General features: G+C 34.9%; 1 protein-coding gene across 1 annotated transcript in view; it reads right to left on the bottom strand.

Moving 5' to 3' along the window:
• Positions 1–216: 216 nt before the first annotated feature.
• LOC145242102 (uncharacterized) overlaps positions 217–22,974 on the bottom strand; it is a 48,774-nt gene continuing 26,016 nt past the window's right edge. Inside the window, exons 2-3 of the mRNA XM_080105018.1 lie at positions 20,462–20,631; positions 217–7,110 (exon numbers count right to left, since the gene is read on the bottom strand). Coding sequence (XP_079961144.1) covers positions 5,392–7,110; positions 20,462–20,631 — 1,889 coding nt within the window. The 3' untranslated portion in view covers positions 217–5,391. The remainder of the gene's footprint in view (positions 7,111–20,461; positions 20,632–22,974) is intronic.

The following is a 22,974-nucleotide window of genomic DNA, read 5'->3' as shown; positions in this document are numbered from 1 at the left end:
GGTTCGAGCCTGCCTGCTTACTACAAATTTTTTTTTTTTGCTCAACACACCTCCAAACACTTGAGCAACGTTGGGTACCCAGACTAGTAAAATACATATATAAATAGACCTACTTTCATCCTCATACATGTAAAAAACCTGCTGAATGAAATAATTTCTAGCTGTATCTGGAATGCACAGAGGTCATTTTAGTCTTTAATTTTTATGTTTGCACAGTTCTTTTTTTTTTTTTTTTTATTTAACTTAAACAAAAAATGAAATAAAATTTTTGTTCCAAGGGAGAAAACACTTTCTATATTCTTAAGTAAAATAGGAGTTATGCCCTTTGTTGAGTTTAGTTTTTCGGTCATAATTGGTGAACCATCCCTTGAGATTAAGTAATTTCAAAAATGAGCTGAAGTAAAGTACATTATTATATTACCAAATAAAATAGCATAATAAAATGAAAAAGGTAATTACAACTTCTCTCCCAGTTTTCGGATTTTGCAATTATGCCCTTTCTTTTAAAAATTGATAATTGTTTTTTCTTCTGATTGCGTAGAAATAACAGGTTTAATCGACTTAAAATTTTTAATTTTGACCCCTTTACACCTTTTTACAAGCTAAAAACCAAATCAAATTTGTTCCACAGGTTCAAATCCCTGTATATAACAAGTTTCAAGACCAAAAATTGATAGAGGAGTTTGGTAGAGACCGTTCCATACACAGACAAACAAGGTCATGGTTATTATATATAAAAATAAATAACTAAAGTTTATATTCCAAATTTCAAGATGTTGACCATCTTACTGCTTATTCTTTTAAGTAAGTTTACATACACAATCCTTGACAGTGCCTGTTTCATAGCACAGAACTATTCATTTAATTATTATATCAATCAATGAATTTATTTCGCCCTTATGCAGCTATATGTTTTGGTTTTGATTCTAGCTGATGGCATGCAAGTCTTATCACAGTCACAGTTACGGCATTTGGTGCGGTTTCAAGTGAGGGCCAAATTATGCCACCTCACATATTCGAAGTCGGCTTGAAAGTCAACACCAATGTGTACCTTGATATGCTGAAGAGTGTGGTGATCCCGTGGTGCAATCAGGTGGCCACTGGCAGACCTTGGATGTGGCAGCAGGATTCGGCGCCGGCCCACAAGTCCAAAGAGACCCAGGCTTGGCTTCAGAAGAAGTGATATGACTTTGTACCCTTCTCTCACTAGCCCCCTCCCTCCTCCGACCTGAACCTGTTGGACTACTTTGTTCGGTCATACGTCGAGAACATCACCAACATGAGCATCCATAACACCAAAACCAGCCTGATTGCCGCCATTCGCCACGTATTTGCTGAGCTCCTGACAGTGTTTGTGGCAAAGATATGCTCCCAGTTCTAGATCCACATCAAAGCGTGATTGAGGCTGAAGGCAGCTAAATTGAATAGATGTTAGCTCTACTACAAAATCAAGTTACCTGAATTGATTTTTTTCAATAAGTTTTTAAATAAAGTTGTTTTCTTTAGGGCGACAATTTTATCGTTCTACTCTCTCTATAAATAGATAGACAGACAGACAGACAGACGTGTGTGTATTTATGTTATTATTATATATTTTATCAAAATCTACCTCTACTTTTCACACATTGATAAATTTAAATAATATTCGTCCATCATTTGTAAAGATGACTGAAATTTAAATAATTTTAGATAAAATATATCGTTTACATATAACAGAGTTAATTCCCTTGCATCATTACTAAGCAATATTTATTTTACTTTATCCCCACTTTTTTTTAAACTTGTGTTTTTATCTATACATCAAGGATAAAATCATTCAGAAATCGAGCTTTTGCATCTGATTTGTTACATCAAGTTGGTATTTATTTGCACCACGTTTGTTTTTTTGATTGTTTCAATTTTTGGTTCTTGTCCAGAAGTCTCCCTAGATTAAAAAACAAAATTGAAGAAAAATCTGTATAATCTACATAGCCATGCCGAAACAAAAATATATTCCAAAAGTTATATAAATTGATGTAGTAGTTTAATTTTTAAGCGATTAATGGGAATTTGTAGGCATTACAACATATATCTTGTAAGCTTGAATATTTTTAATTATTTTCCTTTGTGTTTTTTTTTAGCCAGTTTTTAAAATAGTGAACAAGATGGTTAATCATGAAATTTGATTTTCTTATTCAAAAATAAAACTTTTGATTAATTCATATGATTTTTGGAATATGATATTTTCGTTTCATCATTATTGACATCAAACAGCTTTTTAATATGGGGGAATTCTGGACAAGAACCAAACTTTGAACTCTACATATTTTTTTTGCAAACGTTTTGTATTTACATATCGGCTCTTAAGTTAATTGCTTTTTGAAGTAAACTACTTAAACATTTGTTTACTACACCGATACTTTTTTAAACAATTGCAAACCACATGACTTGGTTTGGGTATAAATTATTATTAAATGATATAATATATATATATATATATATATATATATATATATATAATTCAATAATTATTGTAGTAAATAATTATGTAAGCCACTTTAAGAAACTCATTTCTTATCGTTGAGCACTTCCAGTTGAATTAAAGTCGGTCAATTTAACTCTTATGTGCAGATCATCATATAATGATTAGATCACTCTGACAGACGTTAAAAAGCATTTAAAAAATAAATACTTAAATTCAACAGCATTTCATGCAGTTAACGGTAGCCGAATTAATTAGGTCCTTGCTAATGAAACCAGGGATGGCTTCTGTCGCTGGGTTCGAATCTATCGACTGGTATTAATCGTGACACCCTGTACTGATGATTCCCGAATGGATGAAACATTAGTGTCTGTAAGTATTATAGTAAATAATTATATATACTAGCAGGCCACCCGGCGTTGCCCAGTCATAAAATACACATAAATATCATATTTTAATTAATGCAGAATTTTCATTATTATAAACAGAAATACTGTGAAGTATTAAATGTAACATTAAATTCATTAGAAAAAAAAAAAAAAAATTGAAGTAAAAAAAGAAGTGCATGCTAGTATTATGTTTTTTTTACTAAACCGTTAACTTCTTGTCAGTAAAAAAACAAAAAACTCAAGCTAAGATCGAACCCAAAACCTAAAGACAGTGAGTCAAGTACGATAACCATTAGACCAGCATGACACGATCTTTAAAAGGTGTTTTCAAACTACTTATTCTTAACATACATCATCTGTAATGTGAACTATTCAATGCATGCACATTCGTGAAACAGCAAACAGATAAAAATCCGATGATTCCCACATACCAATTTTTTAATTTTGACCCTTAGCAGCCTTTTTTTCCGGATGAAAACTGATTAAAAAGTTTTTCACATGTTTGAATTTCTTATATACCAAACTTCATGTTTGCAGATCCAAAATTTATTGAGTATATAGGTTGAGAAGTCACTAAATATTTCTATCAAAAGGAAGAGTGCGCTTTCCTATCTTGACAGAACACAAAACCATCTTCGAAATCTAGTGGATGATGACCTTTTCGCCTCCCTACATCTTTTTCACAGAAGAGACGTTGTGAGTCTGTCTCTATCGTTACATTTACGGTAGGTGTTCGACTGAGCTCCAATCTATGGTCCCTGCCCCACCTGTGGAACTTTCGCAGCAAGTACTTGTTTTTACTACAACTGTCAACAATTTCCCGTCACTCTATCTGTGCCTAAAACTAAACAGAAATTCTATGAGCAGAGTTTCTTTCTTGGAATTGTCTATGGAACACAATACCGTGGTACTACTTTCAGCTGTCTGTAATATGGTTATTTTCAAGTCTAATGTAAACAAGTTCTTGTTGAGCTATCCAATTATGTGATTAAACCATACCAAAGTTCCACCATTACTGATCATCAGTGTTGTCTTGCGTCTACCTAACACTACTAATTTACTCTTATTCTAGAGTGCTCTCCAGGCCTTGATAAGCAATAACCCCGCAAGATAAATAAAACAAACAAAAAAATATTTAAAAAAAAAAGGCAAACAAAAAAATTTTCTAACAAAATAACAGTAAAAAAATGTGTTTCTTTTAAATTAATGTATTTATTTATGTAGAATGGGATTTCCTTACTCAAATCTATGATTATTATATGTAAAAAAAAAAAAAAAAAAAAAAAAAAACTGTAATGATCATATAAAAAAATAACCTCCATACAAGAATTTATTCACAAAAATCACTTTGTTCCTGGTAATCCAATAAAAGCAATCAGAAACCAACAATTTCACCGCCAGGGAAATTCCACGGTGAAATGTCCCGTTTTTACAAATAACTTAGCTACAATCAGAATCATGAATTTAATTATACATTTTATATATGAATCGAATTGATATAAGTATGAAATATTAATTTGCAAACATGTTTAAAGCATTCTTGATCTCTGATATTTCTATGTGCATGGTTAAAACTTCATCAAGCCAAGAAAGATTAGACTGTGTAAAGCGAAACAATGTAGCTCATTAACACTTTAAACATGTTTCTAAGTCAATATTTTGAATTAGTTGGTCTTCATGCTTATCAACTCATTCCATATACTAACCATTTCATTCTTGTCAAATTTAATTTACTTCATATAATCTCTCTCATACACACACACACACAGAAACACAGGGTGTCTAAAAAAATGTACTCACACTTTAACAGTCATCAGCATTGTCATCATAATAATGATCATTAATTTGAACATTTGTGAACGTGATTCTTCAATTACATTTGTCTTTTGTATTCAAAACTTTTCATTTCATTGTATGCTCATAAATAAAGGTTTTATTGTCATTCGAAGTGTGAGTACAATTTTGTTGGAGATGACATATATATATATATATATATATATATATATATTTACGCACACACACTGGTGCATATAAATGCAAATGCATACACACACACACACACACACACACACAAATGTATGTACATATATACACACCCTCACACAAATGTTTTTATCTCATAAAAAGCATTAATACAATTACGTAAGCAATTTAAAAATTTCAGTTTTTTTTTTTTTGTTTTTTTCAGAAATGCATATGCGCACACATCAAATTTTTTCTTCTCATGCCAATCTCCATCCTATCAGCCCTCCGAAACGTTTGTCATCCTACAAGGGTGTCTAATCTTTGCATTTTCACTGCAGTACTGAAAGAAAGCGCCCGACTCCTCTACTTCCTCAACACTCCCCCCTCCAGAGCATTACATCTGATGCAGATGGATATCAACTTCCAAATCACACAGAACTGCAAGATAAGATGATTAGAGACAGTTATTGTATGAGCACACGCATGCATGCGTGTGTGTGTGTGTGTGTGTGTGTGTGTGTGTGTGTGTGTGTGTGTGTGTGTGAATTACGGCCAAGGAGCTGCATTTGCACATTCTTACATCCAAGTTATGGTGACGTCTACATTATCTCGGCCAACCTTATCCAGAAAGTACTCAAAGTCGCGGCGCGTTATACTCTGACACTCGATCAGGTCAAGTCGTTGCAGTCCGTTCTTCTGGTCATTGAGTAGACGCAGGATCGACCGCCGATCGACCTTATTGCACATTTCCAATACAAGTGTTTGCAGACCAGATAACGGGTTCTGCAGCAAAACTGCCGCTAAAAGATCGTCAGTCAGGAAGTGCATGTTTGTCAAGTGTAAGTGGATAAGGTATCGAGCATTGGTCAGAATGAGTCTAAGGATATCGGCAGGAAAATTATTGGTCTCGCTCAACAAGATTATGCGCAGACTTTGCAGATGAGCAAAGAGGCCATCACTAGTCGGCTCTGGTCCCTCCACATTATATGTTTGTTGTAACCGACCATGTCTAATGCGGTAGTTTGCTGCTGGGCGGTAGGGTGTATTTGACCAGAGCGTACCGGATGCTGTCCCAGGACGAAATTTGCGGATGCCCCAGAATTCATCGTCATCCTCATCATTATCCTCATTGTTGCTCTGCGCAGCGGGATCGTTACAGGGAGGTGCGCTGTCTTGCCACTGGCAGCCACTTATCAGCAGGTTCCTTAAAACGCTCGCATCATAGTCATTGAAGTTGCACATCGAAGACTCTATGGTGAGATGTTGAAGCTGTGGACAGTACTGACCTATGCGAATGAGGTCAATATCAGCAAAGTCGTAGAGGGTCAATCGAACAAGATTTGGTCCAGCCTGCTTCAACACGGGTACAAGGCCCTCCTCAAACGTGATAGGGTCAGGCGCGCAACTGACGACCTCAAGGACACGCAGCTGCCGCAGTTGTGTAAGATAAGCCATACCTGAGTTGCCAATGTTTTGGTGCAGATAAACCTCCGTCACATTCGGACACAACTGGCATGCAAATTTGATACTGTGTGCGGTGACGGTGGCACACTGGATGCCCGTTGCCGTGAGGGAGTTTATTGCATACGTCCTTATTTGAGGATTTTTTTCGGCTGTTTTTGATAATGCAATTGAGTCAGTCTGTTTTGAACTCTCGACCTGCAGCCAACCTTTTTCATTAACCTCAACAGTGTTCTTATCACAACTATCGTCATTTGTGCTGTGATTCAAGAAGCCATTACCCGTAGCACCACCTTCCTCTGGCAAGGAAGCATCTGCTACATTGTCCCGAGATGCTAAGTCCATTTCTGCGGAATCCCGTGTCGACTGCGTATCTATAGAGGTATTTCCCTTATTAAATGTGCGTCCGTGACCTAGGAGAATCGATGTGCCATAGCGTTGAACGTCCAGGTAAAGTTTTTCAAGAACAGCACACACATCGCAATAGTGGAAGTAACGCAAACCATGCAGTGTCTGTAATATTGCACTGGCTCCACACAGACTCACTGCAGTTGCCCCAATGTCCAGGCTAACCAACTGAGAACAGTTTGGGATTCCCTCAATAACCGAAGTCTTGAGGCAGAGGCCAAAGGCCCCAGAGTCAGTAACTGGACATCCGAAGACATTAAGTTCACGAAGTTGAGAGCAGGTTCGTCCAATAGCAGCCATCACTTGGTCATTGCATTTGGTGTTTTGAAGAATCAACGACTGAATGTGTGGTACATTAAGGACAAGGTCAACCAGTACTTTGGCCGATATTTGGTTCAATGAGGACAAATTCAGTTTAGACAGCGTCTGTAAAATAAAACATAAATATTACCAAACAGAAAATGTCATTGCTTGTAGGTGTCAGAGTCAGAAATAACTTTTGGTACTCCTGCAGAATAAGGACTTATTATCGGAATTTTCTGGGCAGTTTATGTAAAATGTCAAAAGGTGTTGAAATGCCAAGTCAATGAATTTGCAAAAGATAGCATTTAGTAAAACATTTATCATTGGTTTATTATAACAAATACACATATATATATATATATATATATATATATATATATATATATATATATTTATCTTGATTTCAAAAAAAAATTATAAAATAGTAAAAAAATACAAAAACAAAATCAAAATTTTTTTGCTTGCTATCAGTTGTTTGCTTTTCAAAAATATTTATCCATGAAACTTACTTAACAATGAGCGTTTTTTCTTGATTTAAATTTGTATTGTTTTAAAGTTTCGTAAAAATTGTCCAATAAAATTATTCATATTTTCTTCATAACAACAAAAAGGATCTTGTTTTCATTTATTAAATTGATTTTTCATTGAATTAGCTTCATAATAACAGAAATAATATATTTTTTCATTGACAAAATTGGCCAGCATTTGCGCAAAAAATTTTTTTTTTTAAATCATGAAACTTTCGTTTAGCATCTTTTTGCATTTTGTGTAAATCGCCCGGAAAATTCCAATGATAACACAGGTCTTGTTCTGCATAAGTACCCAACTTTTTAAAGATTTTATGAATAACTATTTACTTGTTTCACCAAAAGACAATTTTTTTTTTTTTTTTTTTATGTAGGTTGGAGAGCATCCATTTTCATTACAGCATGTATAGGTAGATACTCAACGGTTGACAAGAAAAACGTTTATATCAGAAATTCCTCAGCATTCCATTTTTAAAAATTATTTGATATAACTAATTGGTTAATTTGCTACAATTGAAAGCTTTATATCCTCCAAGAAATTTCAACAGAAACCAAACTGCCAGCCATTATACACCTCTGAATGTGTCGCCACCATTATTCAATGATATCACTGGTTCAATCACCTTCAACAAAATAATCACCTTTAAAACTACCCACAATCACTACAAAAGATTCCTATGCCCAATAAATTAAATTCGAGTGGCCAAAGGTTTGGTTCCCATGAGTTTTGGTGAATAACAAGTACGGTGCTGAACAAATGTAAGATCTCCATTCCAACCATCATCACTAGGCTGAAGGTGATCTTCTCGACATGTGATAAAGTCAAGCTTTTTGAAATAAACTTTGTATTAATTTCCACCCTTTGCCATCAGGATCACCCACTTTCTGTATTTCCCCAATATGTTTAAAAACTTTTTAGCAACATCCACATATCTGACCCAAATGTTACCAACCTTATTAAAAACGTTGATGCCAGCAAGGCAACTGATGCCAGACAACATTCCAATCAAAGTAATTAAGCTACAACTGGAACTAGCTCCTATTTTTACAAAGCTATTTCTTAAGGGGGAAATTTTTCCCGTCACCTTGCAAAAAAAAAAAAAAAAAAAAAAAAAAATTCATCAGTTTGCCGAGCATTTAAAAATACTGAAGATTGGTCGAGAAAGGATTTCATTCCTGATGCAATTCTCTACTTACATAAGATATGGTTCGAGAGAGAACACTGATGCCACATTTGGGGGAGATATTATTCAGAGCACTATATCCTGCCTTTACAGAGCACTAAATTGACTTCGAAATCTAATGGATAATTTCCACTTTTCTTCCCTGGAATTTCTTTTTTACAGAAGAGATGTTGCTCGTCGTTCTCCATTCTATTGTTATATTCATGATAGACACTCAACTGAACTCCAACCCCCTCCCTGTAAAACATTCAAAACAAAAAACTCGTCTATCAACAACCACTAAAAGAATTTACTTCCTCCATCGATGAATCTGAAGCTAAACAGAATTTTCATGAGTAGAGTTTCTTTCCAAGAACCGTCTGTCCCAGCTGACTACAACATGGTAGTCAGCAAGTCAAGCATAAACAAATTCTTATGGAGCCGTATTCTTAAAAGATCAAATTCTGCTCAGATTCGACCACTGTCTACAATCCTCAAGGTGTTTGGTCACACCACTAACCCTTGTCCTCAAGTGACCTTTGAGCATTGATAATTTTCCCCTATATTAATCCATGGTCATAAAACCGTCAGCAAAAGGCAGAGGCTACTAAGCCTATTAATCTAGCTCTGAGTATTCTGTTTAAATGTACAACTTACATTATCTTTAATATAAATCTACTGCCATGTTTTTTTTTTTTTTTTTTTTTTAATTAAATAAAATATCTTCTTTCTTAATACATGATCATAAGACTGTCAACAATGGACAGGGGTTACCAAGCTAATCAGGAAATGCATAAAACTTAGGAATACAAAATTCTGAAAATGTGAGTGATACATGTTCATTCACACAAGTTTGAAGAAGCACATTCAGGACTGCAGAACACAATGCGACAGAAGATCACTGGTACATCTCTGAGCAAACACCGGTGTGGTATTGCAGAGGATCTAATGTAAATGTATATCATCACAGGTTTGGTTTGTTCAGATGCAGCACAGGCGGTATTTAAGCATTGTGGCTTGGTAAGAACCATGAAACTGAAATGATCTGCAGACAACAGAAGCATGGAATACTGCTGCCATATCTGGGCAGGAGCTGCTAAAAACAGCCTATCCTGCCTTGACAGAGTACAAAATAGACTTCGTGGCTTAGTGGGGGATGCCCTTTTCTCTACCTTGCAACCTCTCCCCCACAGAAGAGACGTTGCGAGCATATTCTTGTTTTATCAATATTTCCATGGCAGGTGCTCGTCTGAACTCCAATCTCTGGTCCCCCTCGCCAATCTTTCACGAAAAACACCCGTCTAGCCGAATCCATTGTGAAAAATTTCCCCCACTCTTTATCTGTGCCTAAATCAAAACGTGGATTCCATGAACAAAGCTTCTTTCTTAGAACTGCGCGCCTGTGGAACTGTTCCGTCTGCCTGCTTCCCACCTGACTACAACTTGGATGTGTTCAAATCCAACGTTAACAAATTTCTAATGAACCACCCCCTTAAGTAAACACTTCATCAAATCTCCACACTAACGTAATGTACTTGCAATAACCCTTATCCCTGAGTGGCTTCCGGGCCTTGATAAGTGGTGACCACTGTGTAAAAAAAAAAACCCAAAAAAAAAACCTCTTGCATTCTAGCAAGAAGACAGCAGATCTAATCCAAGCAGTGATGAAGTGAATTTTTAATCTAAACATTGAATCCTGGCGTCAAGTCCAATCAAGAATGGGGAAAATAAACTTCACACAATAAAATCTATTTTAACAAATAAATGTTTTTTTTTTGTTTTTTAATTTAAATTTAATATTTTTTGTGCTTTATTTATACAGTAAAAAAGTTTATTTAACAAAATAATACAGACTATCTCTTTCAATATGACACCATTAAAATGTTTATCTTGGAAGATTTTCAAGAGCTGTCTGCAATGACTGCAGAACTGTCAGAACATGGCTTTAAAGTTCAGAAAAAAAAATTATTGCTGACTACATTTGCTTCACACTTGATTAATTTTAACAGCATTTCAAACTTGATCGTCATTTCATGTCAAAATGTGTTAAATATGATAAATATAAATTAGTAGTCAGACAATCGAAATCAAGAAAATCTTAACTTTTTAAGGTATTGGAATTGGTATCGGAGAAAATTGTGCCTACTTTCTGATGCCAAAAACAATTCTTGTAATTGTTTTTTATTTGGTTTGTTTTTGTTTAAAACTTTACTTCCATTACTGCTACTAAAGATAAAATGATGTGTGTTGGTTTTAATCTACAAAAAAAATTAAAATGTATAGATCATCACACACAAGTGTATTTTTATGTTCACGAAATATATCACAGATTTTACAGTAATCTAAAGGAAAAAAAACTCTGTAAATAAATATTTAGTGATTTTAAAAGAATCGAAATTGGGGAAAAATTTTGGAATCGTCTCATCATTACATTAATCTATACAGATACTTATACATATGCATAAATACATAATTTTTTTCTTCCTTTGTTTATTTTGGAGTATTAAATTTTATAATAGATGCAAATTTTTTTCAGGTATTCAGATATTTGGTTTGGGTTTATTAAATTTTATATTTCATTCAGCTTTGAATTTTTATAATACTTTTGACAAGTTGGTTCCAGGTTTAAACAATTTGTTAGAAAATGGTCCACCGTGAAAGGTTCTTGACATGATGCTACAGGGAGGTAGGCATGTGTGATTTTTGTGTGCTCTATTTTAAGTCTTGATAATAATACTTCTTTTCTGTTGATTTTTGAGTCATTTTTTTTTGTTTTGCTCTTATTTTTGGCATGATTTTGGAAAAGTGTTTCAGTAATTTTGCTATTTATTTTGGGTGTAGATGTTGATGCTTCTTTTGATGTACAAGTGTAGGATTTTGAAATTTGGGCCAATAGAATTGCTGAGAGTCAATACTCATGAGTTGAGCACTCTTGCAAGGGATTTACCATTGCTATTCATAAAGAACAGAGCTGTTCAACAATCGGTCCTTACTTTTGTATCAAGCATTAGGACAACATACTCATAACATATCTTGACGTTGTTCCTTGGTTGGGCCTTAGAATCGGTTTGAAACTGTTTCTAGATAAAGAGCTTTGATTCAGCAAAACAGATAATGTGGAGGAGTATAATTAATATGAAATAGATGGCGAGAACCAAATCATGTAACTCCTCTACTCCTTTCATGAATTGTTTAATGCAAGCTTCTATCTTTCCATCAACACTCCGATCCCCGTCTGGCATCAACTGAAATGAATGGCTGTCGTCTTGGGGAAGCTCCATATTTTGACAAGCTTCCAGGTCTGACCATTACTCCCGATCTGAGATGGAACACGTACATCAAATCTATTGCCAAGGCTGCTGGAAAAATGGCGGGATCATTCTACCATTCCAGAAAATATCTCACTGCTGATGCAATTCTCTACCTCTATAAGAACCAAGTACATCCAAGGATGGAGTACTGTTGCCACATCTGGGCAGGAACTGCTAGAATACCTTATCCTGCCTTGACAGTTCAAAATAGACTTTGTAGCCTAGTGGGGGGTGCCCTTTTCTCTTCCCTGCAACCTCTTTCTCACAGAAGAGACGTTGCAAGCCTGTCTCTGGTTTATCGTTATTTTCATGGCAGGTGCTCATCTAAGCTCCAATCTATGGTCTCCCTTGAACTGACTTTCATGAAAAACACTCATCTAGCTGAAACCACTATCAATAATGTTCCGACTCTTTATCTGTACCTAAACTTAAACATATATTCCATGAACAAAGCTCCTTTCTTAGAACTGCACGTCTGTGGAACTCTTTACCATTTTCCTGCTTTTCAACTGACTATGTGGTAATCTTCAAGTCCAACATAAACAAGTTCTTGATGAACCATCGCCTTAAGTAATCCAATTTACTAAATTTCCACTACTAACAATTACTACAACATTTTCCCATTGACTACTGTACACCCATTAACCCTTATCCTCGAGTGGCCTCCGGGCTTTGATAAGTGGTGACTCCTTTGGAAAAAAAAATTTCACAGCAAAATTAGCATTTTCAGCTTTCTGAGATAACTGTCACAAAAGGAAAAAGGAAAGCAAGGCAAAAATGGAGAAAGGAAGGGAGTAAAAACAGTAAAAGAGAAAGAAAGCAAAAGACAGGAGAAAAGAGAAAGAATGAAATAACATCGAGGCAAAAGGGGAAGAACATTTGAGAATTAAAATAAACAAATTTTAAACAATATATAGGTAAATGAAACGTGCACAATCATACATTTATTTTAACTATAGTTTATGCGTAGATTTAATTTTAATCAATCATAACATATTCTCAGTAGTAGAAACATTATTGGAGAATCTTTGCTTCATAGTGGTGATTGTTTTTAGTTTTTGTTTTTGTTTAAAACAAAGTGCAGTTTGCAGTATTTTAATCATAATTTGTCTCTTAGGGGAAGATTATTTATGAATTACAATAAACAAATTTTAAACAATATACATGTAAATGAAATGTGCATAATCATACATTTATTTTAAATCTAGTTTACACATGGATTTAGTTTCAATCAATTAATCATAACAATTTTGTAGCAGGGGAATGGTTATCAGTTTTGTTTTTTTTTCATTTCAATGTAACTTAAAAATGCACCTAATTTTATCTGTATACCTTTATGGGCTGGGATTTAAGTTTATCATTACTATTTTTAGTTGGATAATTCACGCATATTTAATTTGGGAAATAAGAGAGGGTTGGTTGTTGATTGTTTTTGTTTTACGGCATATCAACCCTTTTCCGGTTATTTAATGCCAAATCCAGTTATTTTGAAGAACAAATTTTTTGATAGAATATATTTGTTTTTTTCAAGTCGGTTTCTATTTAATCTATAGTTGGGACCCTCACAGGTACTACCACTTCGGGTCAGAATGGACCTGGGAGCAATGGCAATTAAAGGGTGGCTACACACTCTCCAAAACCTGCAAGCTGGGGCCTCACCTATAGTTTAAGGTCATACCCAGGACCAAAAGGAAAGGGACAAAGGTTTTTGATAGCACAGTTACCCGAACATGCACTCGTCCAACATGTGCCCTTCCAGCACCTAGAATAAAGCAGGTCAGAATAAGATTTGTGTCAGTATTGCATAGCAGGCCACAGAAGGAGGGTACGCCAAAGTCTGATCTACTTTGATGGGATCGGCTTAGAGAGAGAGAGCAGTACGATATTGGAAAACGCAAAACTGTTTAATGACCCAAGCCAATGACATCACCGATGATGCCCTTCAGCAAAAAAAACTTGAACTATATATTCAGAGTATAGAACAATTTCTCCAACTGTCTATTCATGTTCTTTTCCCCAGCCAATAAGGCGCATAAGATCTATATGAATTATAAACCAGTGTAAGGAGTACTAATCAGAGAAAAATAACATTGGGATTAACATCTTCCACATCGTGGCATTGACCGCTTTGTAATTTAAACACTCGAGTATGACATTTAGACCATCTAATGACATTATTTATTATGTTCTTTATAAATGAAGAGTCAGTAGTTCAAGTTCCTGAAATGACCGAACTAAAAAAAAATTGAACTAAAAGAAATCATCTTGCACTGATGATAATAAATTATATCCAACGTATTCATTTTAATTTTCAATTTTAGGACTGCCGTTTGTTTTGTTTTTGCTTTGTTTCTGGGAATGCAATAGTTTCATTTTTAATGAACAAAATCTCAAGAAGTCAAGTAAATATTAAAAAAAAAAAAATGATAAATGCTGATAATGCCAAAAATAAAAATAAAAAAAATATATCACATTAAAAAATGATGGCCAGATTGAAAACATTTTTTTATGAGAATTGGATAATTTTCATAAATTTTTACAACAAGGGACACATACTCCAGACTCCCAGAGCAGTAGAAGTGCCCTCAGAATCCCAGAGCAGAATTTCAAATGATACACTTTATTTAATTCATGTTCCATCAATGTCATAGAAGTCTGAGTAATTCGCACTTATGTAATATAGTTGGCCAAGAAGAAGAGTAAATTATCTGTTATCTGACTATCAGTCCATCCATCTATCAGTCTGTCTGTCTGTCTATCTAACTGGTGAGGTAAACAAGAGATTTGAAGCTAGGTTTTGATAAGGTTATCAAACATTATCAAACTCTGACCGATCAAGTTCGCACCAGAAGGTATCTGAACAGCTGACCAGAGGTTGATGTGTTGTCTGTCATGTGTTCCAGTTTGTTGGAGCATCATTTGAGCTGGATTCAAGACATTGAAAGAAGATCTGAAAGGGGTCTCCTCACAAGGGGGAAAGAGGTCTCAGAATGGAGATGTAGATCATCAATCACTCCTTTGCTATGACGACTACCTGGGAGAAACAAAGAAATATATATATAAAAATATACAGCATCTTCGTCTATCTTGAAGCATCTTTGTTTAAACAGAATCTCCCCTAGATGGCTGAATAATCAGAGAAACAATAGCAGAAAACATGTATGTCATCCAATGTATTTGTTATATGTAATTATGTTGACATGCACGCATCAACACATCTAGATGAGATTAACCGCGGGCCGTAAAATAGACTGTTACATATATATGTGTGACCCGATGGGGACCGGGCGATGCTGAGTGACCTTGCTAGTCAACACGAATTCAGAGGAATTCGCACGGCTGAATTCTAATGATGATGATGATTTGATGTTTAAACAGAAATGTCTATGAGATTTTGTCAGAAAGAAAAAAAAACAAATGATAATTATTTTATCTCATGGCTGTTATATATCTGTTAACAACGAAAAGGTTGTTTTTAAAAACCTCTGTTGATAGGTATGAAGAATGGGGGTCAAGAGCAGGGGGTCGCCGCCAAGCATTGTTCGACTTGGGGTGACTAATCACGCCTAATTGGTAATAAGTAAAAACCTCAGTGCAGGTGGGGGTTGAGGTTTGGTAGAGATAAGCTCTAAGTGAAAGAAAGAAAGGTGTTTGTAACCACTCTCTGAAGGAGAGGTGGGGAAAAAGGGGTTAGGTTTAGAAAAAGGATTTCTAAGCAGAGGAGTCGTAGCCAGCAAGCTGAACGGCTGGGCTTGTCAGGTGCTCCCGATTTGGGGAGCCCTTCAGGGCCTGAAGTTATGATGGGAACTAGCCTGTGTTAAAGGGAACTCTTGTGACTTTACTGGTCTGGTCTTACATCGTTCACTGCTATAGTCAGTCACCTCAAATTAGACAGTGGTTGTTATGAAGTAATGAAAACAATAAATAGTTTGTTACTGTTATTTTGTGGTGTTCTGTTTGTTTGTGGTGAGGACTCTTGATTTTTTCAGCAAGTCGCAAAGACCAGCGGAGTGATTGATGTACCCGGAGACTCCCTACACATGGAACAAAGACGATTCGATCGAGAGGAAAAGCGCCCCTCCATGAAAACACAGTGGGTAAGGACGATCAACAGGCCAACTTGTAACGAGACACGGTACGATCAAAGGACACCTGCCACATCGGTAACATTATATATGGTGCCGGATCTACATCGTTATATATGTAGATAAGACAACATATGGTTCAAATAGTGAAGAACCACAGACATTCAGTTAGGCCACGTATATACATTCAAACATCAAGATTCAAATATATATATATATACACACACACACATCACAAACAGGTCACAAAATACGTATATACACATGTACGTTCTAAATAGTAAAATACATACATCGGTCATATCAACACATATGCATATAGAACATTTATATTGGAAAGGATTGAACCTTCAACCTCCAGAAGAGTGAAACTTACAACTGAATTTTACAAAGTGCTTTATCCACTATGCCATGGATCCTTGCAGACAAATGAAATGTAATATGAATTTTTAGAGTCTTAAACCCAGTTTTGATTTTAGAACTACAATTTTACTCTTTACTAGCAAAGTCACCCGGCATTGCTCGGGACCGTATAAAACAATGAGAAAAATTGTGGACATGCCTGTTATTCTTAGGATAGAGGAATTTTTCATGTCTATATATCATTTGCCATCTTGAGCAAAAGAATGTTTTACCTACTCTAGGACGGGTATTATATGTATGAAATAATTGTAACTTCCCTAGGACAGGAGATTTACAGCACATATATGGAAAAAAATTTCCTTACCTAGGGCGGGTAATGTACATGTATTAAAATAATTTACATAATTTTCTGTTGTGCTCACTTTTCTGTATGCCATAGATAAGAATGAGTTTATTTTTACATCAGAGTGAAGAAGAACCTTATTTCTCATTTAAAAGTCATACTACCCGAATATATATCATGATTTTCGGTTTTAATAATTTTTATGCACGTTACAGGTAGGATTATCTTTGTTTTTTCATATGAGTACTATACTGCACAAGTATCTTATTTCTTGGGTCGGATAATGTACAAGTATATCATTTCTAAGATATAGATGAAACTACTCGATAATAAATACATAATTTTCTGTTGTGCTAACTTCTCCATATGTCACACGTGAGAGTTTGTACATCAGGGTGCTATAGTAAAGAAGCACCTTATTTCTTATATAAATGTCATACAACTCGAATATATTACATGATTTTTGGTTTTGATTACTTTTATGTACATCGCAAGAAAGATTTCCTTTGTTTTTCATATGGGTACTATACTATACAAGTACCTTATTTCTTGGGTAGGATACTGCACAAGTACCTTATTTCGTGGGTAAGATACTGTATAAGCACCTTTTTTTTTCTAATTTAAAAACGAAAGAACTCAATCCATTTATGAAATTTTCTGTACGTTAGGTGTAAGAATTTGTTTTTTAATCTAGGTGTTAAAGTGAAGAATCACATTTTTCATATGCAAGGCATACTACTCGAATATTTAGCAGGATTTACGGTTTTAAACATATACATTACATATAATTCATAATGATTAGTTGATTAGTTTTGGAGTCGACCCAAGACACAAAAATATATACTCATATACACATAATTATAATTAATAATGATCGGTTAATTAGTTTAGGAGTGAATTCAATACAAAATTCCATTACTGGATCTATTTACGTGATTATTGGAATGTAACAAATAAGCTGATACATAATATATCCTATATATTTGGAATATGACATTTTTGTTATATACAGCAGAAACATTTTTCTGTATTTTTTTATATAAAAGTGTTCTTTTATAATTATTACGTAACATTTAAAAGTACACAATATCGGAATGTAAATAAAATAAATAAAGAAATAAAGAAATGGTGGAACTCGAAACTGCAACACTAGTGTTAGTGATCGATGATGCTATCCGCTGCACCAAAGAGACAACTGTTTTCAAAACACTTGGAAATTTAGTAAAGCAATGTCTGTTACAGATCATGTGCATGTACAGAACGACACCATAGCACTATGCTCGCCAAGTTGTCATTTCTTTCAAGTCTGAACCCCCTTTTTGAATCCCTTAGCTATTGTTTTAACCGATTAAATAGCTCTAATAAAAGTGTGTGCCCAAAATGCAATCTTTTGAGCTACTGCATGCCATCAAGTCACCATCTGTCTAGGATTGGTTGGTTGGTTTTGTTTTACGGCATATCAACCCTTTTGGGTTATTTAATGCCAAATCCAGTGATTTTGAAGAACAATTTTTTAATAGAGTATATTTGTTTTTTTAAGTCGGTTTCTATTTAACCCATAGTTGGGACCCTAATAGGTACTACCACTCCGGATCAAAGTGGACCTGGGAGCAATGGCAATTAAAGGGTGGCTCCACACTCCCCAAAGCTCACAAGCTTGGGCCTCACCATTGGATATAGTTTAAGGTCATATCCAGGACCATCTGTCTAGGAGGAGATACAATTTGAAAAACGGAGAAAGATACATACACACAGACATAGTGAGATTTATATATTAGATTATTACTATATACAATGTAACCCGGGTATAAGAGATCCGAATATAAGAAAAACGGATATAAAGAAAGATTTTCTCTGGTCCCAAATTAGAGCCTGTGTTAATATACAGTGTAACCCGGATATAAGAGAGGAGAAGTCTCTTATATCCGGGTTAAACTGTATGTACATAATATATATGGTAAAAATGCTAGAACATGTCTGGCAACAAAAACTAAGGCAAATCCTCAAGATCTTTTAGCAGAGCTACACCAACAAGACAGAAGTGTTGGACAGAGCCTCAGTGAACAACGTTGAGGCCACCATCATCCACCACCGCCTCAGCTGGGCAGGACACGTTCACAGGAAAGATCCTTCCAAGCAACCCTAGAAACTCCTATATAACTGACCATTGGCACCTAAAATGAGCTACAAGGATCAACTAAAGCGCATATTGACACTTACCAACATCAGCTTGTTTTCGTGGAAAGAAACTGCTAGGGACTGAATGACGTGGAGGAGATCAATACGTGATTGCATTATAGACTTTGAGGAAAAGAAAAGGGAGGATGAAGAGGGAAGGTACCAAAGGAGAAGTGAATGCTGTGAACAATCCCTTCCTACCCTCCCCTGTGAACACTATCCACGACTATTCCACTAATTAATGGGCCTCACAAATCAAGTCAAACAAACAGTAACCACAAAGATGAGACTCCTAACAGAACCTGGTACTTGGACACAAGTGAGAGGTGATTATATATATATATATATATATATATATATATATATATATATATATATATATATATATATATAATGTTGGGACGATTAATTGGAATCAAAAAAAAATCGGAGCTTTTGGGGGTATTGGAATCGGTATCAGAAATTGGAGCCTACATTCCGATGCCAAAACAGATTCCTTAAATTTTTTTTTTTTTTTTTATTTGATTTTCGTTTAAGAAACATGATCCACTGCTTTTAGTAATAATAAAATAAATATTTATTGATTTAAACTTCCAGCAGGACTAAAATCTCTAGATCAGGCCCCTCACAAGTGTGTTTTTACGTTTGAGAAAATATAAGCACATTTAAGATGTGTTTTTACAGTAATCGGGACAAAATAACACTTTTATAGTTAAATATTTAGAGATTTATAAAAAATCGGAATCGGTAATTGTATCGTAATCAGGAAAAATATTGGAATTGTCCCAACACTTTATATATATATATATATATATATATATATATATATATATATATATATAGGTGATTGTCACCCAACATATGTGCTGCTTCTTGCAGTCATCTTATTTTCTTTATATTTTTTTACTTCATCCCATAAGAATAGATGGTTTCACCCTTATCCCTTCGTATGTAATCAGCCATACCAGTCTTTAATCTCTCTATGTATTACAGCTTTGCAATATTTTTCTAACCTTACTTGGAGTGGGCCACATGTCTCACCTTTATATAGTTTTTCGCATTCATGTGAAACATCATGTAAAGACATTTTAAGTAATTACTCCTGGACAACACCGGGAGGATACAGCTAGAGCGTGTTGGAGTAAAATATTCCAACATGTATGCAAATATTTATAAACCGGATATCAAATATTCCAACATGTATGCAAATATTTATAAACCGGATATCAAATATTCCAACATGTATGCAAATATTTATAAACTGGATATCAAATATTCCACTTCACAATGCGATATGTATACTCTATATGCAAATGCACAAATGGTAGGAAATTCAATTCAGTTTATTCATGTCTATAAATTTTCCGCTTAAACTTGAAAGTCATTTAGGCAACGATATAAAAATAAATAAATAAATGAATAAAAGTTGCAATCTGGGGTGGGGGTGGGGGCAAACGAAAATAAGAAAAAAATGAGAGAGCAAAGTATGAATGACGTATCTTACCTGGCATCTAACGCCAACCATTCGTATTACACTATCATGATTAGCAATGGAACGGCACACCTCCAGGTCCAACTGCTTCAGGTGTGTGTGTAACAAGATCTGCAGGTGATGCCGCTTCAGCCATCTTTGTTCTGAAAGAATGTTAATCAGGTCTTGCGTCAATTCGGTGGCTGGAAAGAGAAATTAAAAAAAAAAAAAAAAAAAAGATTCAATACAAAATTGAAACAAACTTAAATTTATATTTCATTCATTTTATTCTTGTTCTACGACAAAAATTAACTCTTTTTTGTAACGTAATGCCAAAACACAAAGATTCAAGTATTTTATGCTTCGTATTAAGTTCTCCAGAAAGTTCCGAGCGTCTTTAGGCACACAAAAAGGATAGAAATAAGATTTCCCCTTTCTTAGCGGTATTTATTCAATGGAAATGGTCATGAACTGTACTTTTTGAAACTTCCAACTCGTGCACAAGTGTTCTAGTTGTGATATTTAGATCTTCTTTAACTTTTGTCTTCAAAACATCAATATCAAATTTTGAGGGTCTTCCACTGCAAACGTTATCTTCAAGAGCGAGGTTTCCCCATTTTGAATTTTGCAAACCACTACCAAACAATTGGTTCTCTCGTAGCATTATTACCACACACTTCACAAATCTCTTTAAAAGTTTTAGCAACAGTTTCACTTTTTTTTCCTTTTTTGTTGGTAGTCTACTTCATCAGAATCCCTAATATGACCTTAAAAGTCATTCAATTGTAGGGATCCATTTGGGGGCTATAAAGAATGTGGAGTTTCCTCTTAGTTACTGTACGTTCCTAATGCCAGGTGTCACCAAATCACCTTGCAATCAGATGTCGCCATTGCCTTATTTTGTTTCATAAGCAGATGGAACCTGTGGAAACTTTAAAATCAGGCAATAAAATTTGGCTAATCAAATTAACCCTTTCTATTTAAAATGTGGGCAGAAGCTTGTGCCGAGATCCGACACATGTTAAAGAAATCACTTCTCAAGCGGCAATAGAAATGAAAGGAAATCCCCTTATATTGTCATCACTGAGGGTAAAAAAAAAGCAGTGGTAATGTATCACATCGAAACATGTCATGTCTGACAAACAAGAAAAGACAAATGCAAGAAACATAATGAGCGTTTTGATGAGAATCTTAGAAATACTCGAACTTTCTGGCTTCTAAATTGAATAACACAAGGCTTTAAAGCTTGGAGTTACTAACTCACGGAAGTAACAGAGAGAAATATGAAAATATTTTATTTCGAATGGAAATAAAATTATGAACTTGTGCAGCTCGAGTTGGAAATATGTATCCCGCCAAGAAGGCACCCTGTAACATGAAATCATTGTGTTTCTGAGAGCCATGGATTTTACTTATTTTTTGCAAGCCCAAGTTTTTGTGAGTCATGGGTTTCCTTCTTTAGTAAGGAAAAGACAAAAAAGAAGGGAAAGAAAAAAAAAAATGAGAACGCCATGGATGGCACTAGGTCATCGCATGTGAATTAATATTCCTCATATTTATTTACCTCAGTGGGAACATTGGTGACAAATTCATTTTTATTCTTTCTTTCAAGGTTCTCTCCTGGCTGCTGGCTTGATCTAAATGACTTTGGGACCGGCGCGTTCATGTGTATTTGGTTGATTTGCACTTTGTCTTTCATCTTTATATTTCAGGTTAATAAATAATCCTCCTGACTGAGGAAATTATTTGAATCTAAGCTTTTAATAGCGAGAATTTTAGCCCTGTCATGCTACCCTGCATTTGAGAATTTTAAGAGACTTTCATTTTTCGTCTTTACTTTCCTTTTCAGTTCCACTGAATTGTTGATTTTATAGAAAAATAAAATCAAACCAAAAAAAATTAAAATTTAATTCTCTGGATTTGTGTCCTCCTTTCCATTTTTCCATTTGTTAAACATTTATGCTTTTTACTAACCTGCCTAAATAACCTGCCAATCTCACTTTCTTTTTTTATTTGAGGGGTAGAAAATGTAAATATACAGGCTCCAGAGGGATATAAGCATATTAGCCCATACCCGGGCCCCCTACCATTTCAAGATTTTTACACATGGATTTTAATTTGAAAGGATAGAGTTGGGTGGCATACTTCCAATGGTGGACTCCCAACCCTGGACTAAGTCAGAATAGAGCAGATCTACATACCAATTTTCATACATGGATTGAAGATAATCAGAGTGCTCAATACTGGAGTGGAAATGTAACAGTTACCATTACTCTCAGGTCCACTTTGGCCGGAGTGGTAATACCTGTGAGGTCATCTGGTACTACAAAATCAGGTTGTCTGAAGGTACTGGCTTCCTGACCAAAAACACAAACATTGACGCTTTTGATTTTTTCTACTCCGCGACCCCCCCCCCCATTGCAAAACTCAATTATGTTCTACAAACACAAAAACAACATTTTTATTCTACAAAACAATCAAGCCAAACACCATAAAAAAAACATATAAGCTATAAAGAACTTTAAGCATAAAAACTTTTTCCAAAA

The sequence above is a fragment of the Euprymna scolopes genome, chromosome 21 (genome assembly GCF_053919585.1).
Source record: "Euprymna scolopes isolate OS-2025 chromosome 21, ASM5391958v1, whole genome shotgun sequence".
Lineage (NCBI taxonomy): Eukaryota > Metazoa > Mollusca > Cephalopoda > Sepiida > Sepiolidae > Euprymna > Euprymna scolopes.
The sequence above is the reverse complement of the archived record's forward strand: the minus strand, read 5'-3'. Positions and strand labels throughout refer to the sequence as shown.